Source organism: Prorops nasuta, unplaced genomic scaffold (genome assembly GCF_024137725.1).
Source record: "Prorops nasuta isolate Cenicafe-Biocafe unplaced genomic scaffold, Cenicafe_Pnas_1.2 PNAS00025, whole genome shotgun sequence".
In the NCBI taxonomy this organism is placed as follows: Eukaryota; Metazoa; Arthropoda; class Insecta; order Hymenoptera; family Bethylidae; genus Prorops; species Prorops nasuta.
The window spans coordinates 2680724-2700667 of NW_027116822.1; the positions used below are offsets into that span (position 1 = coordinate 2680724).

At 39.7% G+C, this 19944-nt stretch overlaps 4 protein-coding genes across 8 annotated transcripts in view; 2 read left to right on the forward strand and 2 right to left on the reverse strand.

Moving 5' to 3' along the window:
* Window positions 1–103: 103 nt before the first annotated feature.
* On the forward strand, window positions 104–1843 carry O-fut2 (O-fucosyltransferase 2). The gene is made up of 6 exons (XM_066741761.1): window positions 104–274; window positions 338–474; window positions 575–700; window positions 777–1415; window positions 1475–1604; window positions 1670–1843. Exons 1-6 carry the CDS (start codon window positions 123–125, stop codon window positions 1821–1823), a joined length of 1338 nt encoding a protein of 445 aa, XP_066597858.1. The 5' UTR covers window positions 104–122; the 3' UTR covers window positions 1824–1843.
* On the reverse strand, window positions 1612–2793 carry Pldn (Pallidin). The gene is made up of 5 exons (XM_066741784.1): window positions 2581–2793; window positions 2379–2483; window positions 2225–2312; window positions 1938–2153; window positions 1612–1848 (listed from the first exon to the last, which is right to left on the reverse strand). Exons 1-4 carry the CDS (start codon window positions 2652–2654, stop codon window positions 1962–1964), a joined length of 459 nt encoding a protein of 152 aa, XP_066597881.1. The 5' UTR covers window positions 2655–2793; the 3' UTR covers window positions 1612–1848; window positions 1938–1961.
* A 153-nt stretch (window positions 2794–2946) lies between these two features.
* On the reverse strand, window positions 2947–4213 carry PolZ2 (DNA polymerase zeta subunit 2). Its single transcript, XM_066741783.1, has 3 exons — window positions 3756–4213; window positions 3376–3673; window positions 2947–3312 (listed from the first exon to the last, which is right to left on the reverse strand). The coding sequence occupies exons 1-3, from the start codon at window positions 3793–3795 to the stop codon at window positions 3009–3011; spliced, it is 642 nt and encodes a 213-aa protein (XP_066597880.1). The 5' UTR covers window positions 3796–4213; the 3' UTR covers window positions 2947–3008.
* Window positions 3913–19944, forward strand: part of LOC136782346 (ubiquitin carboxyl-terminal hydrolase 48-like) — a 46382-nt gene continuing 30350 nt past the window's right edge. For 2 of the 5 annotated variants that reach the window (XM_066741729.1, XM_066741732.1), the window contains exons 1-9: window positions 4135–4274; window positions 4473–4612; window positions 4687–4890; window positions 4962–5288; window positions 5465–5701; window positions 5790–6040; window positions 6109–7054; window positions 7135–7656; window positions 19653–19760. In XM_066741729.1, the coding sequence (XP_066597826.1) occupies window positions 4473–4612; window positions 4687–4890; window positions 4962–5288; window positions 5465–5701; window positions 5790–6040; window positions 6109–7054; window positions 7135–7656; window positions 19653–19760 (2735 nt within the window). In that variant the 5' untranslated portion in view covers window positions 4135–4274. Of the gene's footprint in view, window positions 3979–4134; window positions 4275–4472; window positions 4613–4686; window positions 4891–4961; window positions 5368–5464; window positions 5702–5789; window positions 6041–6108; window positions 7055–7134; window positions 7657–19652; window positions 19761–19944 lie in introns of those variants that run through there. The other 3 variants (XM_066741731.1, XM_066741730.1, XM_066741733.1) reach the window with 3 other exon arrangements.

A 19944-nucleotide genomic window follows, 5' to 3' on the forward strand; every position in this document is an offset into this window, starting at 1 on the left:
CCTTTGATTTTAAAGAGGGCGACATCGTCGATTCTTCCAACCAATTGTATCAAACTTTGCTTATATTCGTTTGTATTTTGTATCCTTCTCTTCACGTGTTATTGCTTTTTGACAGATGAAAAATGTTTAAGACTTTGACATTGATTTTGATTGGTTTTGTTTTAATATTATTTGTTTCTGTACTGTCGGATTCTACGGTAGGATTTTGCGAAAAAGATGAATATGCGAAAAATGAAGGAAAATGTAGAACCCAGCACCATTATTCAAAAAACCGGTTAGAGGTTATATTAAAAATTATTTGTTTAGGATAATATAATATCTAAATGTTGTTTTATAGTTATATTCTTTATGACGTGAATCCTCCAGAAGGATTTAATTTAAGAAGAGATGTATATGTTCGTGTTGCTGTTTTTCTGAAAAATTTAATTGAAAAAAATACAAAGTACCAATGGTTTCTTGTTTTACCACCCTGGGGTAATATTTTAAAAAATTCAAATTAATTTTTTCAATAAATTTATTATGACAGTGTACAACTATATACCTCATAGAGTATAATTTTCTTTACATTGCTTAGGTAATTTGTATCACTGGAGAAGTGAGAGCCATCAGCATCGATTACAGATTCCATGGAACCAGTTTTTTGATATTAATAGTTTACAGAAATATGTTCCAGTGATAGATATGTATACATTTATAAAAGGTGTAAATATTTTTGCCATTGTTCACTAGTTATACATAATATTTTTAAAACTAAATTACAATTTATTATATGCTAGAGTACCCATCTGAGAATGGACATACTAAATTGGATTGTGTATATGTACTTCAAAATGATGAAGAGATGTTTAAGAGTGGTAATTTTCATGAGAAGAATGAATTAGTTCCATGTCCAAAGGAAAAAATCCATTTTAAACAAATAAACAGTGAAGAGTGTATTGGATACTTTTGGGGATATCAGAATATCACTTCTAAGGATCTTAAATGTTTAAATTTCCATGGAATGATGTCTGATCTTGAACAAAACTTGAAACCTGATGTTTACACATCAGTGGTATTTGATCACATAGAAATTCCATTGCATGATGATTATGGTTCTTATGAATATTGGAAAGCCAGACGTAGTATGCGTTACAACTTAGAATTGTATAAAATTGCAAGTGAATATAGAAAGATTCATTTAAATTCCTATGATGAAAAAGATAATACAAAGAGACCAGAAGATTGGACTCTGGATGAAAGTGAAAGGGGTGCAGTAGGTGGGCCATATTTATCTGTTCATTTGAGAAGAAGAGACTTTTTAGTTGGACATTCTGCCACTACACCATCAATTATGAACGCAGCTCAGCAATTACAGAAAAAACTGGACAATTTAGGCCTGAATACTTTATTTGTTGCTACAGATGCTGAGAATGAAGGTAAATGTAATTATTATTTTTAGGAATGCAGTTTTGTTATTGTTCTATTATGTTTTTAGAATTTGAAGAGCTTAAATCTATTTTAAAGGACTATAATGTCTTAAAATATGAACCATCTAAGTTTATAAAAAATAAGTTTAAAGATGGAGGAATTGCAATTATTGAGCAAATAATTTGCTCATATGCTAGGTAAATGAACTTATACAATTATATTGTTTTCAAAAATATACACTATTCATTATTTTTTTTTGCAGATACTTCATAGGCACGTATGAATCAACTTTTACTTATAGAATACAAGAAGATAGAGAAATAATAGGTTTTCCAACTAATACCACTTTTAATACATTATGTAAAAATAAAAAAAAATGCTTAAAAGGAGGAAGATGGGAGATAGTTTGGTCTTGATAAACACTACTATATACAAATTCTTCTGTAAAAAAAGAAAGAAACACTTTAATATATATGAAATCTTGATTACTTTTCTAATAATATGTATATCATTTTGTTGATAAACCTCACCATAAACATAACAGTATCTTTTATTTAAATATTACTTGGCTTTCCAATCAGTTCCTGCTCTCTTCGAATTTCTTGTTCTCGCTGCTGTGTTTCTTTTTGCTTAATACTTTGTAACTTTAGAGCACGTTTCTTCAACTTTGCTATCCTTTCATGGATTGAAGTCATTTCTTTTTTGCAAGACACAAGTTTTCCTTGATATACTTTTAAAGTATCAAACTAAAAAATTTTATGAAAATAATGTACCAATTAGAACATTTTTAAAATATTTTCCAAAATCAAATACTTGCCATTTCTGTCAAATTTATATCTTCAGTTCTATCTAAAAGCTTTTTATTCTCAACTTTCATGATACTTATTAAAGTTTCTTGTTTCTCTCTACAATTAATATTAATTATTATTATTTTGATTACAAATAAAATATGATTAAACTTTTCTACTCACGTCAATTCATTTAATTCAGATTTTATTTCTTCCAAAGGGGGTTGATAAATGGATAAAAGGCCTGTGGCTAATTTCTTGGAAGCATCAGTGAAATCGATCTCTTTACTGTAAAAATAGTTTTCATTGTTATGTCAATATGATTTAATTAAAAATAACTTACATTATCAAAGAGTATTATGAACGATCAAAAAAGTGAGGTTACCTGTCTTGACTGTCAAGAGTATTGAGTTGCGATTGAATTTCTGCAACTGCAGCTTCGTCGATATCTTTCATCATCTTTAATGGTTTTTTTGGAAGATTACAGCATTTCTTTTTAATGCACTAAGTGTAAAGCAGGAAGACCTTTTGCTAATATATAAATTTTAAAAGAAAATGATTGATACAACAGTTATGTAGCTCTCACTCATCAGCTGATTTTAACCACGTGTTAGTGTGACAAAGTAGTATATCACACATACACAAAAATCTTTTATCTTTGAGAACTGTAAGCCAATTAATGGAGTCCTATATGTACTTGAGTGTCTTAACATGCAAATTCTTTAAATAATTAAATAAAACTAAATTATTTTCCTTTTTTTGTAATTTTATTTTGAAGAAATTCTTATAAAAATCAGTATTAAATAAAACTTATCATATATTCTTATTCACATCATCTTCAATTACATACATCTGCAAAGTTAAACAATCAGTTTTAACAGTTTTTAGTGGAAGAATATTTTTATTAGTCATTTCCTTTGGTTTATCATCAACTATCCATGGAAAATCATCGCAAACTGGATTTTCACTCAATGCAACATGTGCAGTTTCATATGTTACAATTTCAATGGAAAATGTTGATCCTTCGGGCAGAGGCTTTAAATAAGAATCACACCCAGAGAACTTTAAACAAAGTGTCCTTAGAGATTCTTCAGTTTTTATGTAATAAGGATCTTGTCTGCAAAAAGGGAATAAATAAAAGCAAATCTTATTGTAAATATATTTTAACCAAACAACTTACTCAGTAACATCCTTTTGCAATGACACTAAATCAATAACAAATTTTTCTATGGGTTGCTTCTCCTGGTTGTAAAAAACTATATTTACTTTCTTTATACTTTTCTCATCAAAGGTAATTAGTTCTTTAATAGCTGTTAAAACACTTAGGAAATATTCCTTTAGTTCTGGATGTTGGCATATGAAAACAACAAGACCATAGACAATTTTCTTTTGAAAAATTTCTTTTGGATAGAGGTTGCGAAAAAATAGTATTTGGTTAAATGCAACTTCTAAAAATTCAAGTAAAATGTCACTGCCCACTAAAAGCATTAAAAATTAACACTTTTTACTCCTTAATTCAAATAAAATATTTAAATTGAATATTAATAAAATAATACATACCTATTTTATCTTGCGACATTCTTGAGACAGGTGTAAACATACAAAAAAAAATTTACAATTCCCATGTCATGGGGTATACCCTTACATATTTACGTTAGCAGTTTTAATAGAGAAATTCATTATAAATATTATGTTAAAACTTACTTCATTAACAGAATTATCTCATATTAGAACATATTGTAGGAGTGAGCAGATGAGCCACAAGGAAAGGTTACTTTAAAAAGTTTGTTTACTTAACTTGTCTAGTTTGGTGTTGGTTGGTTATTAATTTGACGCGCGCTCGCGAAAAATGATTGCGTATGGCGACTTATCATGGTTAAAAGTGGTTAAAATTATGCGGTGTTTAGATGGATTTTTTATAAAAATTTGTTAATTTATCGTCAAAAATATTTTTAAAATTCACTGATTTTTATATGTTTAAGACCAATATTTTACCAAGCGCTTCGGTTAGTCGTTTATGCGTGATGTTTTAAAGCGGCATATTTCCTAACCTTAAAAATTAGTTGCAATTTTCAATAGGTAAGCAAAACTTGAAGTTTGCTGAAAAAATATTGTAAAATCTTTTGTAATTAACAGAAATTTAGAACATTTTTTTGTTCTATCTATATTCATGCATTATAAAGAATTTATAATTAATTTTTTTTCAAGCAAAAATGTTTTTTTTTTTAATCTCATTTGTAGTTTTGTCACTCTGTTTTTAACAATTAAATTTTCTAGATGAAAATGAAGCCTCTAAAGAAAACTGACTTAGATAAACTTTCCTGGTCTTGGATTGAATATGTACCACCAGAACAAGTAGAGAGGATTCATTTGGAAACTGCTTATAGATTAGGTTTAAAAGCATGTAAGAATTGCAAGTAAGTAACAAGAATTGTTTAATAATAAAGTGTTTTATAAGATTTGATTAATCTTTCTTAACTTTTAATTGTAGGCGAAATTGTACAAACAATCCACAATGTCTAACAGGTTTGGGAGAGGAAAAATATATGAAATCTCAACCAGCTGAAATAGAGTCTTTAGAAAGCTCTTTATCTGAGCTTCGAGATCCAACGCAATATGTTGGTCTTAAAAATTTAGGTGCCACTTGTTATGTAAATAGTTTAATTCAGATGTGGTTTCATAATGAAGATATGAGGTAAAGAAATATATTCTTATTGCCTTTAGTATAATCAACGAAACAATTGTAAATTCTTCTAATGATTTCAGGAGGATAATTTATAAATGGAAAATAATGGATGATCCAGAGGAAAGGGAAACGTTACTACAGGCGGAGAAGGCAGAGGTGCTGTTTCATCCTGTGACAGCAGTGGGACAACTACAGTACATATTTGCAATGATGCAGTTTGGAAATCGTCGGCTTTTGGATCCAACAAATTTGGCGGTTGCTCTTTCGCTGGACACCAGAACACAACAGGATGCTCAGGAGTTCTCGAAGCTGCTACTGTGCCATATAGAGGGGAAGCTACAGCACAATCCTGAGCTGAAGAAGAAACTGCAGGGACTGACAGAAGGGAGATACAGCTATATCAATTGGTGGGTTTTCTGAAGTGGAAAACAAATGAGAGTTGTCCTAAGCGATGATGACGCAGATGATCTTGACGATGCAAACATGGTAGGACACGTTGCTCGCTGCGCTGACTGGTGCGATCAACTGATCTGACCGAAAAGCAAACTACTTGACGATTAAAGAGCTTTTTATGTTTGTGCAGTTGCTCAACCTGTGGTACCGAATATCCAACTTCCACTACCTTCTATGAGCTCGACCTGCAGCTAGCAGCAACTCTGAAGGAGGCTATCGAGAAGTATTTGACAGAGGAACAGTTGACGGGTGCCGATCAATATCATTGCGTTACTTGCAACGATAAGAAGGATGCCAGGAGATTTATTCGTCTAGAATCACTTCCGGATACTCTCAATATTCAATTAATGCGATTCGTGTTCCATAGGTATAATTCTTTAGATTATTATCTTCCTTTATTTTATCATTCCTCACGAGATTCTTAAAAATTGCCTCGTTTTTTTGTTCATTTACAGAGACTCTGGTCAAAAGAGAAAATTGAATTCCTTCATTCAGTTTCCGGAGGATCTCGATATGTCTGAATATGTAAGGTGTTCACCGCAGACTCATATGTACAGTTTAGTAGCTGTTTTGAGTCACAAAGGTTCATCCGCGCACTCTGGACATTACATTGCTAATATTTGCAATTCAGCGGGCGAGTGGTACCAGTTCAGTGACGATAAAGTGGAAAGAATGCAGAATAAGAGAATAGAGGATAATATTAATGGTATGTGTCGATGCATCTTAATTACAGCAATTGAAATTTTTTGTTGTATAACTGATATAATTTTGTAGAGAATGCCAAGACCGTAAAACGTGGTCGTATTCCGAAAGGATTTCTTTCATCGAACACAGCGTACATGCTGGTGTACAAGAAACTGACAGTGGAATCAAAAATGAGAAAAGTAAGGAGCAAAGGGCTGGAAATGGAGGCTAATAATTACGGGGATTCTATGGATATAGAAAGGCTCACAGTTGGTGATATATCAGACTCGTCGGATGAAGGGAAAAGTAAAATTGACGAAAATAAGGACGAAATGGAAATGGACGTGAAACCGCTTGATACAGCAAAAGAAGAGAGTTTTCGGAGTTTGTATCAGGATAAGGAGGAGGAGGATAATTGCAAAAAGCAAGGGAAACGTTTTTGTCAAGGAGATTCCAAAGTAGAGTATAGACTTTTGAACGGTGCTACTCACAGAGCTATGAGCTGTGGAGAGAGAGATTTTTACGAGGAAATGGAATTTGAAAAATGGGAAGTTAGCTCAGTTATGAGAGATCTCGTGAGGCAAGAGAACGTCAAGCATGAATTGAGCTTATTGGCTGTTCAGCAAGAGAAGCAAAAGGAGATGGAGGATCATAATTATAAAAGACAGCTGGTAATAGATTTTTATAATATCATAGGAAATACACAAATTTGCAGTGAATACCTGTGGATTCCTTCCGATTGGTTGTCTAAATGGCTCAATGGACACTCAACTTTGGACAACGTCACGCCAATAGATAATTCCGTCTTACTGTGCTCGCATTTGAAATTGGATCCACTTAAGGTGAATCGTGTTAAGTTTGTTCCACTACGAGCAGCTGAGCTACTTTACAAAAAATATGGGGGTAGCCCGAGACTGGACGAGAATTCTTTTTGCGAGATTTGCGTGAAGAAACGCTGCAAGCTTCTTCGTTTCAAAATGGGTCTCGAACGGGATCACAAGGATGTCAGTGAGCTCATGAAGAATTTCAAAGAACCGTAAGTATTTAATTCTGAATGAATTTCATAAACCAAGCTCACCAACTGAATGACTGAGTAGAAAAATGAAATGTTCTTAGGAGTGAAAACAGCTTTATTGTGGGAGCAGAATCATTGAAGTACTGGCGTCGACTAGCTATGGAAAAGTTTCTGGAAGAGATGGAGCACGAGTTGCCGGAAGAAAATTGTCAAGAGGATGAGAAAAAGGAGAACGACGGTCCACGTGAAACGGACGAACCAGAAAGGACCGAAGTTGTAATCAATTTCAATGAGGACCTTCTGTGCGAGCATCACTCTTTAAAGACTCCTGACTCCAGCCGCAAGATCGTACCTCAGGAAGCTTGGCAGGTGTTCAAGAGATATTTTCCCGATACCAAGGAGTATCCAATCGGTTCGGCTTCTTGCGTTGTTTGCGAGGAAAAAATGGAATTCGCTCAGAAAGCGAAAAAGGACGACAAAATCAAAGCAAAGCAGATGAAGGACGACCTCCCTGATTTGTATTACGCCAGGAATCGAAGCAAAATATCATTTAGCATAGATCCTGACGAGGTGTTTTACATCATCGATAAAGGATTCTTGGATCGCTGGCGATACTTCATAAGGTAAGTAAATTATCTCCAAGTTTACTCCATTGTTAATTGTACGTAAAACTAAAATTTATTTAAACTCGAACGAACGATTTTCCATGAGCTCGTCGATTCATCTCGAAGCTAAACCGAGCTCTCTGGATAACTCGTGTTATTCAGAAGTTAAGTTTAGCCTGGAGAATCTAGATGTCTCTACCAGTAGTAGTTCTGAAAGACCTGATGGATCTTCATCAACTACTCGACATCTTTCACATTTATCTAAGAAACCAATCAATACTCTCTCAGTGTTTTGACATGGAGCAAAGTAATTAGCTGTATCAGCTGGAAATTTGATTGCAGAGAATTGATTAAAGAATGGGAAATAATGTGTGAGGAAAAAGCTAGTATGGATGGAAAAAAATTGGACAGTTACAACTGTTTAGGCTTAACAGAAGTGTCATGGTTGTGGTGGAAGATCCGTTTAGTCCAAAAATCCTTCTGACAGCAGCAAAAGCGTATCTTGCCGATTAGCTTGAAGCTGTCAAGTTTCGTCGGTAGGATCTTTTAGTCCGAAAATCCTTTTGACAACGTTGGAAAAAATGACTGTGGCTCGTACAGGGAGACACTAACGAGACACTTACGCCTGTAGCTGGACATTTGGGGGATTGGCAGACAGATATTTCTGCGTGGAGCTTATAAGCAGCACGGATATTCGCGTGTTGGCTAAACTGGGATCAACCCTTTTGCACGGATTACGTCATGTGTCACGCGTGATTTCGAGGGTGGCCAGGAACAAGTTAACCGGAAGTCCCCGAGCATTATACGATCCTTCCTTCATTCCTACATGCTAATTTTTCCCCATGTGTGTTTAGGCCCTCCAATGTTTGCCCAGATGACCCTCGAACGTTATGCAATTTTTCCTCAACAATTTGCTAATCAGCCACCTACAAAATTGCTAATTGATCTTCTTCTGTTTTCTCAGGATCGTTCCATTGTTATATCAATCAGAAACAACAAGTTCCTCGCAAGGGATACATTTTCAATACGATTTAGACTTGCCGAGTTTAATTAAATCTGAGAATCGGCCAAAGTCCACGAAGGATCCATCCATTGAGATTGCGAGCGATATTTGGATTCGCAAAGCCCCATCGACGGAGTAGCGACTGCGGAGGAACGATATTCCGAGCCGCATTGTTCCAGTTTTCCAGGCTGGCGAGCTTAAAGCTCCCGTCGTCCAACGAAAAGCAAGCTTAAAGATGTTTTCCAAGCGTTTTTAATTTCGGCCCTCTCGTGAGACAGGGCGATTTATTATCGAAGGTCCACGGGGGGCGGGGGAAATATTTTTCCAAGCATTGTCTTGGTCAGAGTGTCCTTTGTGACGTCAGTGATTAATTTTTCTGCCGCTCCTTTTTGTCCCGGGCTTTCCTTGTCTCTTCCATTTTTCTAACGATATCTCACACTTGGCTGACTCCTCCACGGTCGTGCTCCAAATTCGCCACGAAGTGTGTCAAGTTCTGTCAGTCATCCGGGGGCAAGGATTCATTCCAGTTCCTCCGAGGAGAAAAAATCCATCAAATCATTCTTCCAGCTCCACACTCTCTTCCCCCTTTCTTCTGCTCATTTTCACTCTTTGCCCCTTTCATCTCAATCCTGTACATTTGTATCCGAGAGCAATCTAGAAAATTATTGTCTTCTAAATTCCTGTACGTTCTTTTGAGAAGTATCCTTAAATGGCGAAATGCAATGGTGCAGTACAAAGTTGGGAGGAGAACTGGAGGAGAATTCAGGGCAGGGATCCGTTGTTGGAACAATTAGAGGTACAGGATAGTTTTGTGTTGATCCGAAGGAAGACAGCGAGGAAAAGGAAGTAGAGTGGAGAGGTAAATTGCAAGTTTGCTGGAATAAGGCTGGGTCCGAGCGAGATATTAAGAGACGGGGTTCTTGGCTAAGGTCGATGTATCATTTGCCGCTGGGTCGTTAGGCGGTTTCAATTAGTTTTCCCATGTAGGTCCCTTCAGGAGGGGCACTGTTGGGGCCACCAGTCGTAATCGCACCGTCCACTTTTTTCTCATAATTAGGAAAAGCTCGTTAATGCTCCTCGGAAGCTCGACCCTATCCCCCCAGAAAGCTCATCCTCCACCCTGGATATCGGTCAGCTCACACTTCTATTACCTGTATACAACTCACGATTCCATTGGCCGGCTAAATGAGTTTTATTAATTGACCAATTTGTTCATTTTATAGGAAGCTGATTTCTTAATTATCATGAAGAGCATAACGAGGAAGTGTCGCACACATTAAGGGAATAAGAGAGCAAAGGGGGAAAAAGTGGCTCGTGCCTGGCAAACTTGAGCGATAGTCTATGCAAATGCCTAATCCTTTTGGAGATCCATCCTGTAGACGTTGACGGATTGGCCGAGGACTTTGCTACAAGCCACCACCTTCAACAGATTGCACTTGGGATCCATCATTTGTTTTCCCACATCTTCGCCAACGTTAACCAGCTCGTCGTTAATTATCGATTCAGCGGGATACAGTTTAACTTTTATAACAAATTTATTGTACGTTATGGAATTGATAGCGATCCTTTCCATTTTCAAGCTTGTAATTAGGACAGCAATTGTAAACGCGTAGGAACGCTTTAAAATGTATAGCGACAGTGTACGAGGCTGACTGTGCCGTCGAGCGATATCTGACTTTCCGGCGAGCCGGGTAAATAATTATTAATGACCTGGAGCGGCTAAAATGTGACTCCAATCGTGTCGACAGCGCATTGTGGCCGAGGAGCATTGTCTCCGGGCGGACAAGGAGGGGGGGAGGGACGAGGGAGCCTCTTATAATTAATAACTGGGAATTGATCAAGGTGTCAGATAAGTCCATGGAGGTCCCGTGCTCGTCCTCTACCCCCTCCAGCGTCTCCGTCGCGTTTGCGATATGATTAATAATTTTCAGATAACGCGCGTTTCCCTTAGAAGCCGCTCTCTAACGCACACAGCCGTACACACATTAGCCTCCCTCGGAGCAAGGCCGATTTGCGGCCGCACTTACGGCCTCATAAATGACTAATTATTCTCACCCCTAACCGTCCAGTACACTGTGCACTGTGCTATATGAACAGCTCGACGGGCTGGAGTCGGAATGGCAAAAAAAATATGCAAGCATTTTCCAATTTTCCAACGAGACCCGCGCTTTTCAATTATAGAAATGAATTCGAGGAAGAAGCGTTAACGAGTTTGACAGTAGTTTGATAAATTGGCAGAATTTCTTCGTATGGGGTGAGGAAAAGTGAGTCAGCCGTGATGTACTAGGACAGATGCTGTGTAAAGTAATTCTCAGAGAGGGGGGCGAGAGAGTTTATGGAAAGCTTGAAAATGGACGAGTCGTCGATATTTCATCGTGATCGAGACAGGGGGAGGGGGGTTGATCTGGAAAGAATTAGCAAAATATGAAGAAGAAGGAGGTGGAAGAGGTTGGATGTGGGGAGAGAGGACAAGGGGAGTTGACTGGGGTGAGTTTATGGTGCCGCCAGAGCCTCTTGCAATGAATCAACTTATTTAAGGGTAGTTGGATTTCGCGAGTCGATGCACGACGGCTACGAGCCCCACCTCGTTCAATGATTTATAGTTTTCCTTCCGCGAATTCCCCCTCTCTTTTCCCCCACTCTCTTATACGCCACCCTTTACTTCACCAAATATACGCAAAATAGTCGCAATTCTCGACAAATCGCTCCCGAGCATATTTATTGTTTTCCAGATATACTGGATTTTAGGGGGATTGTTGTTTGTCATCAGTGCTAACGAGTTTGATTTCCGTTGTTGTGGAACAATAGGTAGAGAGGCAAGGAGAGTACTGGACTGTTTGGTTTCGAATATTGTTGGATCTTTTAGGTCGTATTTGTTTTGATTTATTGTATTCCTCGAAAACCTCGAAGATTTTCAGACCATTTTTTGATTCTAACCTCAATATTTACAGTCTTCTTCACGTAGCTTCGTTAGGTTAAATATTAACGAGTTTGATTGTTGGTTGTGCACGATAATGAGTAGAGGAAGGTAAAGTAAAGTAACGTAAAGGAAAGGAATGTTCCGGAATGAGGATGTATCCTGCGACGCGACGGGGACCGGCGCTGTCTTTTCGCGTCTCTCTCCGCCCCTTTTGCCGGGGGTGGCCAGTGTCTCGAGGGCGGTCATATATCATCCAGCCCTGCGGGGGTGAGCGTGCGGGGGTGGCAAAAAATCTTGCCGAGCAAAAACTATCATCAGTGCTCGGCAAAGCGAGCTCGATGCTTTCTCTCCCGCTCGCTCTCTCTCTCTCTCTCTCTCTCTCTCTCTCTCCTCTCCTTCGCGTCTTTCCTACTTTTACCTCGAAAAATTCTAGCAGACCTCTCCGACGGCTTCTGCCCTCCCCAGATAGCCTCTAATCTGTTTCAGTCCCGTTTCCACTTTATACCATTTCCCGCGATCCCAACACGTTTGCCTTTGAATCCAAAAAAATACCACGGTACTCGGTCAAACTCGAAAAGAATTTTTCTTCTCCAAGAAAGCGTAGAAAGAAATTTTACCAAGCTCTGAAAACAAAGGTACATTTATTAAAATACGTTTATTTCGTCGAAAGCGTCTTGGTTTGTTTTGGAGAGGTTATGTCAACGGCACGGACTTATCTCGAGAAGTTGAGCGCGAAAGGGGAGAGGGGAGAATAATTCTCGCTTAAGCCGCAGAAACCGCATACAATCGAAACTACGGTAAACACAGTAAGCAAATTTTTCACGCGCAAACCAATAAGAGGGTTGCGAGGGCTTTTGTTGTAAAAAGAGAGAGGAGGGCCGAATGTTTTTGTCGAGTGGAAACTGAGAGCTACGCGAGGCGTGACTGTCGCCTCAAAAACTGTCAAGTCCTCCTGTCTCCTTATTGGTTTGTTTTGCGTTGCGCGCCTCTAGCTTCTCAATTTGAAAAAAGGCTCGAAAGAGGGGCAATCGCGGCGAGTGAAAGACGTGCGGTGCTGCTTCCAAGTGGAGGGACCTTGAAGTTAACCACCAAATGTTATTGAGAACGGGAGGAACTTGGAGTCGTTCGGAGGCGGCGGATACCTACTCAATGAGATCGGATTTTAAACGACAGGAAGCCCGTGGTGTTCCACGGAACATTTTTTTTCATCCTAGTCGTGGAGTATCTTCCAGTACAAAATGGAGATTGTTTACCCGGGAGAGCGTCCAGTTAGGACTGCGTCTCGGGGTATACAGGAAGCTCGTAATGTTCCGACGCTTTTTCACCCAATTCTTTTTTTCCACAACACATTTTTTTCGGCCTCTCTTTGGTTACGGTAGCTAACTCCTAAAGAGCTCCAGTAATACACCTGAAAAAAGAAAACAAAAAAATACTGTGCTTCATGGAAAATTCGAGTCGTTCGAGATATTCAGCGTAACCAAAAGCAGTGCTACTACTAATAATAATACCAGATATTATAACTCGTAAACACTGCAGTGTTTAGATCAATACGGGTTTAGTGTTTATTTTCGTAGTGGATTTCTGAAAATCAGAAGCAGCATGAAGCTGTCTCATAGCTATTGAATGTGCCATTCTGCTTCTTGCAAGCCCGCGGAAGAATCTCGCTTTTCTTTACGTAGCCCCGGCCACTCGAATCCTCCACAGTGGCAGTGGCCAATAACTCGAGGAATGTGGGTCGAACGATTATTGCTGCTGCTGCTGGCGTACCGTTAACGAAGCCTCGTTACCGCTGAACTTTGTGAAATACCACGAGAGGCTTTTTAGCCCGAGGTTGCCCAGCGAACTTGAGAGGAATGCACCACTAGCGGCTAGCGCGCGTTGCTTAACCTAAAACGGTCCAAGTCCATCCTAACCTAAAAGATAGTTAACCTTAATCAAGTTTTAGTCGCGTCTCGCAGCAACTCTTGACAGGATTATTCATAAATTGTAGATTCTTGTTGAGCCATTTGAAGAGCAAAGGTATGTGTGTGAGTGTATGTGTTGCAATGTGAATAGAATAAAATAAAATCGAGTGAAAGTGCAAGAAGCAAAGTGGAGTGAAGCAGAGGAGGAAGAATTGAACGGGGAGGGGCGAAGCATGGTAGAAGGAACAAAGTGAAGTTTGTCAGAGAGAAAGAGAGATGGGATAGAAGGGGAGGGGGATCGGAAGTCAGCGCTGCGCTGCGGTGCGCGCTAGAATAACGAAAGCTAATTATGCGCTTGGCTCGAAAAAGGGGAATCACGCGGCAAAAACCGTCGATAATCGACATCCTGCCGCAGTCCGTCGGTCAACAACAGGAGTAGAGTAGCTTACCCTCTCCTCCCCCCCCCCTTACCCAGCTTTATCTCACTTTGTCTCCATTTCTTTCTATTTGCTTCCTTCGACGCTTCTCCTTGCACGGAATAAGAAGCAGAAAGAGTTCTCTACTTGAGAAAAAGCAACTCGTGCACGATTCTACAAGGATGAACAGTTTGGAGGAGTCCATAGTGACCAAAGTGCTAGGTCCCTCGCACCTTTCACGCGGAATCCCCAAGTTTGCGTCCAGCAGGGATCGATTCCCCGGGGAAGTTACATCGGCTGAATTTACGAAGAGTCCTGGATCGCTTCGCGGAATTCCACTCGTCAATTGCCTTGGGAGTGACTCTTCCCTGGAATGATAACGATGGTCCGTGATACTCGCGGGAATAACACCACCCAGCACAGATTGCTACAGCAACGATTTCACTCTGATTCAAACATATTTTCATAGTATTAAGCGCACGGCGCAAGGTATTGCTACTTGAATAATAATATAACACAAGAATTGTATTTATATTTATAGTATGAATTGTGTACAAGTTAAACTTTAAAATTTTTCTAGTTGGACAACCATCCTTTCTGGTTTATCGTTACTGTTAAAAATTTGTTACTGGTACATTAATCTGACTGTTTCATGGAATGATATAATAATGACTTTGCGATGCTCGCAGAAGTAACAACATTCATGAGAGATTAATATAGTAACGGTTTGATTCTCATTCATACTTATTTTGATACATTTAGCGCACAAGATATTTGTACTTGAAAAATAATACAGTACAAAGTTAGTATACATTGACTCGTGATGCTCACAGGAATGAATTGGTACTTGAGAAATAATACAATACAAAGAGAGTTTGTATACATTGACCCGTGATGCTCACAGGAATAACAATACTCGTCAGAAGTTGCTGCAACAATAAACTCTGATCGAAACGTGTTTCGAGGAACGGAACGTACAGAGGAAGCAACTGAAAGTCGAAAAATAACATAATACAGGACAAAAATAGATGCTCGAAGTGTGAATTTTGTACGGCTCGGTTTCTTCGACAAGTTTCCACAGTGGACTACCATAATCGGTAAGTTGGACCAAGTCATTTCCGGTTTACGCCTGTCGAGTCTCGAAAACTCAACGATGCGTGAAGCCAGCTATTCCTTATAAGACATTGATCAATTTTAATCTCGCAACGATTCTTACTGTTATTGTCGTTTCCAGATCCCGACGAGAAACGATGAAACGAAACCACCGAGAGCAGCTTTTACTCCTCACTCTGCGTCATCGAGAAAATGGTGGATTTTTTGCAAGCCATGAAATCTCCTCCGATCTACCCGGCAAATTTTTAATTGGCGGCTGGACTCTTTTAGAACTTCCGGGTTCTCTCATTGATGATTCCAAGGATCGCCGGGAGAGCAGCGAGGATTCGTGGAATAATAGAGCCGAGCTCTCTTATTTCTGTCCATTAGCGCCGAGACCGTGTCCGTGGAGAAGAAGCCTCGGCCAGGATAAACATTCGAGGAAATGGATCTGAAGAAAATCTTGGCAAAAACATTCTATATCTCTCACCCAGAAGCTCCAGAGATTTACTGTTACGCTCTTATCACGTCGCTTCTATGTCAATAACATCATCATCGAGAGTCCGATCCTCCAATATCTCCGAGGATCGGGACAAAACAGGACAACGAGAGAGAAAGCAGCGGCATGGATTGACACACGGCTAATATCGAGGCATTGGCGCGGTACGAGCGGAAGACGAGGGTGAAGAAGAATGCGTTTCCCTCGTCCCTCGCAGCGAACGAGCATCACTCTTGACATTACCGGGAGACGACGATTCGTCTCCCGAAGCCGAACTTGCGTCTTCCGAATTCATTTCTACCTAAATAGCGACGATCAATCGCAAACGCCCCTCGTTCCATCAGCACCAGGCACGGTTAAACCTCTTAATATCGACGAGTGGAGTAAGCAAATTTGCTCCTGTTGTTGTATCTGGCTGGAGGACTGTAAGAGAGGATGACCTTGGCTGAGGATGGAATGCGGGGCGTTTAGTCAAATGCTGGGAGGAATATCGCTAAATCAGGCAATCCTGGAGAGACTGGTGCGTCCGCTGGGGTCCCGCAGCCGGAAGACAAATGTCAGGGAGCCCCGTGGCAGCCCTTGGCCTAAGGGAAACACATAGATGCGTGTGTCGGTAAATCAAGCCTGGTGATATTAAAAGACCGCTTATACACGAAAACACAAGATTTATCTCTCGCTGAAAGCTCCAGGATTGCCAAGATTCTGCAAAATTGGCAGCGTACTAACCCCGCGAAATCCAGACGAAAGAATCACCGTTGATTATAGAAATTTATTTCGTTAATCTTACTATTTACATTTATATATATATATATATATATTTTTTCCGTTGTATATAGTTTCTTTAGAATTTTATGGTCGCCTTTTGCCACTCTTGCGTTTGCCTCATCTTTCATTCGAGCGTTTTTTTACGTAGGCTCTTGATGCCTCTAAATTATCCAGCTACTTTACGGCCCCGCCTGATTGGCTCTATTATATTAAAGGTTTTGAGTTAGAGGTATTCTCCCTTTCTCTCTCTTTCTCTTTTCCTTTGGCAACCGTAAGAGCTATCCTTATTATGGCCACTTTCACGTAACTGGAAGGACAAAGTGGCCACTGACCGCTTAGATTCGTGCTGGATTACAGTGATCGAGGAACCTCAATGTCATTTCCGGTTTAATACGCTCGACAATCTCTCCATTCAAGACTACCATCGCTCTCGTAATGAACTGGAACGCCACAATCATTCACAATCCTGTTCCAGATATTTCAGGATTGGCTCCTTCTCGAATAAATCCCGCAAACTCGTTCACCATCTTCCAGTTGTTTGCGAGGAATCATGCGAGTAAGATAAACTCGACGATTTGATTGATTTTGCTAACTGGACGGTGTAAAGAAAATTAGTTTTTCATTTGCTTTTGTATTCGGGCTCGTTCGTGTTAAAATAAGGCTATTGGCATTGTATATATAGAGATGCAAAAAGAAGAGATCGATTGCGGTTGGATTCTTATTATCGTTTCGTACCGAGATCAGAATAATATTGCGTTGCATGCACGAACGAGCCTGGCGACAGAGTTGCCTTCTTGTGTCCTTCCAGGACTCTCAAAAAAATTCCTACTGCGCTGTGAATGTTTAAGCTTCGCTGATTCGATTTCACTCCAATCATCCAATCTCTGTCAGTCATGGTTACTTCTATTGTTTGCACATTTTCTCTTTTATTGATATTTCATCGATTTTTCAACAAATATCTCTTGTATAACATACGTGGAACGGATTGAATATCCTGGAGAATTTGTAAATAATAGGGAGAACGTGGGACGTTGAGAAGAATTAATTCATTTGTATTATTTCCACAACTGTATTCTGTTATCGATATTACTTGATTCGTTCTTCGACAAATCTTTCTGGTATGCACGTGGGAAAGATCGAATATCTCCTGGAAAGTTGTAAATAACAGAAGGAAAATAACGTTTCGAAGAAACAGGCTGGTTTATACGATTTGCGCAGTTAAACTCCTTTATCGATATTCAATCCATTTTTCAAGAAATCTTTCTGAAATAATACACGTGGAGCGGACTGTACCTCCTAGCGAATTTAAAAAAAAAAACGAGAAAATGACGTTGGGAAGGAATTTCAGGCTCGTTTATATAAATCCTGGTAGGTTTTTTGATCCCGGAGGATCGAAGGGCACGTGTGTGGGAGATCACCAATACATGCACGGGTTGGAGTGGTTAATCGTGGCGAATAATACGTGATCGTGCGTGACACGATTCTGGCTCGTGTGGGGGTGAAGAAGACCCGGTGACGGGAAGAAACGATGCGATGTGTAAGGGAAAGGAGGTGGTTTCCTTCGGGAGTTTTCCGGCGGTTGGGGATTGGGGCCGTGCATCATTTTTCACGTAGCACCAAGGGGGCGGACGCTTTTTCCCCTTGTCCCCCACAGCGAACGAGCATCACGATAATGCCCTTAAAGACAGATATCTCTCGCGAAAAGCAGTCAGGTACGCGTTCACCATATCCCACTTCCCATGGGAATCACTCTTAAGCTGTTAAAACACTCGATCGATGTGTCTCCTTTAATTTTTCTTTAATTCTTGTAAATATTTCACTTGTATTCTAGTGTGCTTGGTATGAACAGTGGTATGATCTGCCAAATATAGCTGAAGAGCAATTGCATTGAATTAACCATATTCCATTTCCTATGGGAGTAATTGTTAAAATAGTAAAACGAATGGTATATATCTCCTTTAATTTGATTTTTAATTTTTCTTAAAAACTCACAAATATATCAATTGTATTCTAGTATGTTTTGTATGAACAGCTTGATGATCTTTAAAATATTCTCAGGGAACAATTTCATTGAGTTCACCACATTTCACTTTTCATGAACATAACTGTTAAATTGATCAAATGACTGAGGTGTATCTCCTTTAATTTCCAATGTATCATCAAATGTCCTAAACGTCTCTACCACATATAACACGAACAACAAATCAAGCCACAAAATAAAAAACCAAACCAAGTATACACCCCACCATACATCTACACTTCCCACACACGAATAACCTTTAATCTCGTTCTAATCATACACCAAATCGACCCGTCTCCTTTAATCAACCTTCTAATATTCTTTAAAAGCCCAAGTGTTCCCACCACATTTAAACCTGTATCGCGTGTGGAATGGACAGTACACAGGACGAGTCGGAAAAGTTTCTCGAAAAATTCGCCGGACTCAGTTGTGTAACGGCAGAGAGGCACAGGCATCTCGACGACCTCTCCGGGGAGCAATAATCGCTGGATCGGCGAAAAATTTCGCGACGCAAGTTAAACAAAACGTCGAACGAAATAGGGATGTAGCATAGAAGCTGGACGAAGAGAGAAATATAGAAAGAGAGAGAGGAAAAGCAAAAGGGTGAAATAAAAAAGCAGCTAAAGGGAGGCGAATTTGTCGCCGTTGAGAGTAATAAGGGCTCGCACCCCCTCTGCCTTTCAGACCACCCCCGTCTGTGTTCCGCTATTTGAACAAGCCTCATAATTAATACGCACGAGTTATACGCTCCTGCACAAGCCGGACATTTTTAACGCAGCTATTTGTTCTTCGGTTTCGAGACAATTCCGCCCCCCCCCCTCCCCCTCCCCTTCTAATATCCAGACATTTTCCGCACAACCGAAAAGAGAATCCTCCTTTTTACCCGAGGCGAATTTATTAGCCGCCGCGGAACAAAAGGCGTTATAACGATCCGCGACAAATTCGCCTCTTTATTTAATTATTATTCCAATCCAACACGTTTGATACTCCATCCCGTGCAATTGCGAGAATCCCATCTTCGAATCATACAGCAGCGATAATTCCTGCGGCTTAATTATCGCGTGAAATACAGACGAGTTTTTCTATATCCTTAATAAATACGCGTATCCGATGCATTTTCAGATTAAGGAGTCTACCGTCTGAGAAGATCCTTATCGCATTGCATTATGAAGCAATTAATGGCACGATAGCTTAATGACCGCTTCGTGGTGATGATAGCCCTTACAATTTACCGATGAATTCCTCGTTTCTCGTTAGACTCGCGAGCCTCACTCCGCTTTATTATTATTTAGATTTGAAAAAAAGAGCAATAAACATATATCGATTCGTTAGCAGCCACTGCGGTTTAATTTAAAGTTGAGCGAGCTGTAAGTACATCTCTGTTTATTGTTTCAGATACGCCGAAGTGTATTCCAGGACACCGCCTCCAGGTATTCAAAATGCATCGCTGCTGTGCGACGCTCACAAAGGCTTTTTTTACCAGCCCTCCCTCAATAATGACCTGTGAGTATCCCCGGTTAATTTCGCTTTTTGCTAATAGAACTCTCCCATCGACTGGGAGAATCGCTGCTTCAAGATCGTTGTTGTATCAGAGTTAAGATATTCCTACACGGTTGCGAGTTCCCGTAATTTCACACACATACACACGCCTTTTCTTGGGTTGTTGGAAAGCCAAGTGTGCGGCACG